The 2,646-nt window shown below is 34.1% G+C and overlaps 1 protein-coding gene across 1 annotated transcript; it reads right to left on the reverse strand.

Annotated features, from left to right (window-relative positions):
- Positions 1-1,493: 1,493 nt before the first annotated feature.
- LOC102911916 (olfactory receptor 5K1-like) lies at positions 1,494-2,440 on the reverse strand. The gene has a single exon (XM_006998221.2). It carries the CDS (start codon positions 2,438-2,440, stop codon positions 1,514-1,516), a length of 927 nt encoding a protein of 308 aa, XP_006998283.2. The 3' UTR covers positions 1,494-1,513.
- Between the last annotated feature and the right edge of the window lie 206 nt (positions 2,441-2,646).

Here is a 2,646-nt window from a genome sequence, read left to right on the forward strand (position 1 = left end):
ATCTCCCAATAAGGGAATTCTTAAAGTTTGTCTCATTCCAATTTCTTTCCAATTAAATGCACTGTCAAATATATTCCTTGAGAAATACAATCATCTTACCCTCTTTCTAGTAAGACTCCATAACTGATGCTACTCAATTGAGTTTAGATCCAGAGGGCACCATCGAAGGATCTCAGTAACCTGATCCACTTCTACCCTGTGTCCCAAACCTCTCCAATGTTTGGTACTTTGTTAGCCTTATTCCAGTTTTCCCCAGTCCTCCTCCCACTGTCACACTCATTTCCATAAACACAGACTGTATATTGAAAATATCATCTATTTTCACTTTAAAGGTACAGTTTAATTCTGATGTGATGTAATAACTAATCATTAGAGGTATGTAACCTCCATTTGCTGAGACACAAGCACATGGGGGAAGCATAGTATTAACTCCAATCACAGTTGTATTGTGCTTGCTGGGATGAACTTGAACAAGCTATTCAATATTTCCAAGTATAACTTTTTATTCCAGAAAACACAAAAAAAATCACTTCGTCTTTGGCTATATAAAAAGCCTCACATAATGCCTGGCAGATATGATGTTTACAGGAAGCTATTTTGTTTTATATTTGCAAAATTGTTTGAAAACTAAATATTGTGGTTTACATCAACCCACTAATTTCCTACCTTACTTGAACATGATATCATTATCTTGTAAATATGCTATGAACATACCAATTTTCAGTGCCAGTTTTTGTTGTCTTAATCACAGAAATGAAAAAATCATTGATCAGAGCAGAAAACTTTTGTTAATGATTTTGTGAAATAAATGGAATGCCATATTAATGAACAAATAAAGAATCACACAAAATAAATTTCTTAGGAATTTTATCATCAAGAGCATCATTTTAAACTACATGTTAGCAATCCCCCACAATACAAATAGTCTACTTCATAGATTGAGAGTACATTGTACATACCAAATATGAAACGCTCTTTCCGAGAAACCACACACTCTGTATAAATGAATTTTCATGCATAGTATCTTAAACTGAAGTATCTGGAGTCAGATGAAAAAAAACACCACATACAAATATGAAGTTAATGCCCAACAATGGTGTTATTGAAAAAAGGATTCATATTGGGGAACTTGAAATTATCCTGAGATTTATGCTGATTTTGTTTTGGTATCAAGAATTTGATAACAGTGAAGATTACCTTATATATACTAAATTTTATCCTTTAATTTTATTGGACATTTTAAAAACTGTCACATTCATGAACAATCCTAACAGTTCAAATTGGTCCCAGTTCTTTAGATGTTAGAAGTAAATTTTAGCAGAATATTTATTTTCAAAATAATTTGATTCAAACAGTTTAATGTTTGAATCAAATTAACATTTGAATAAATTAACATTTATTCTTTGTGTCATTTTCTACTTTCCATGGACCTATAGAATTTTGTAGAATTGTAATATCTAGATCAAAATAAATTCTCTGAGGGAGAAGATACTTGTTTCACAATGTTACAAAATCATCTCTTCTTCATGGTTCTTTTAATCACATTTATTACATCCTTATTCCTCAGACTATAAATAAAAGGGTTTAATAAAGGAATTATTAGAGTATAAAAAATAGCAACAGGTATATCTTCATCTCCTTTATCAAATGAATTTGGTCGAATATACATGTAGAGAAGAGAACCATAGAAAATTGACACAGACAGAAAGTGGGAAGCACAAGTAGATAGGGCCTTGCTTCTTCCCTCTTTGGACTTCATTGTGAATATAGTAAAAAGGATACATAAATAAGATATCAGGACTATACTATTAGAAAAGACATTAACTAGTCCTGAAAAGATGAGAATCATCAATTCATTGAGATAGAGGTCAACACACGAGAGTCTATATAATGGAAGGACATCACAAAAAAAGTGTTTGATCACATGAGATCTACAGAAAGTTAACCTGAACATGAACCCTATGTGAATCATGGAATGTAGGTTTCCTCCTATGAAGGCTCCTGTGGTCATCTGAAGGCAGAGCTTATTGGACATCATGGTGTGATATTGTAGTGGGTTGCATATGGCCACATAACGATCATAGGCCATTGCTGCCAGAAGGAAGCAGTCTGCAGTTTCAGCCAGACAGAGAAAATAGAACTGTGCCATGCATTCATAGAGAGAAATGCTTCTGTCCACAGAAAAGAAATTCTCTAGCATCTTGGGAGTGATGGCACAGGAGCAGCAGGAATCCATGAGAGCTAAGTTGCCTAGAAAGATGTACATGGGTGTGTGAAGACGGCGTTCCATGTAGATCAAGGCCACGAGTCCGAGATTCCCCACCATGGTCACCAGATAGATGGCAAAGAACACCAGGAATAGAAGGATCTTCAGGTCTGGGTGATCTGAGAATCCCACCAGGATGAACTCTGTTGTCAAGGAGAAGTTGTTCTCAGTCATCTTCAGCTACTCTGTTGACAAGTAAGAAAGGCATAAGATTGCAACTGTGTGCTCTTCATTTTCCTAATAATAATAATAATAATAATAATAAATAATAATAATAATAATAATAAGTAATTGGTACAGCAGAACAATTTCTTTTGCAAACATCACCTGCTGTCTCTGGAATACAGTTCCTGTACTTTTGTGGTTTCTTTTATTTCTAA

The sequence above is a fragment of the Peromyscus maniculatus genome, chromosome 12 (genome assembly GCF_049852395.1).
Source record: "Peromyscus maniculatus bairdii isolate BWxNUB_F1_BW_parent chromosome 12, HU_Pman_BW_mat_3.1, whole genome shotgun sequence".
NCBI classification, from domain to species: domain Eukaryota; kingdom Metazoa; phylum Chordata; class Mammalia; order Rodentia; family Cricetidae; genus Peromyscus; species Peromyscus maniculatus.

Excerpts from the sequence above, each read along its gene's own strand:
- LOC102911916 (XM_006998221.2), bottom strand. The coding sequence starts at position 2,440 with ATGACTGAGAACAACTTCTCCTTGACAACAGAGTTCATCCTGGTGGGA.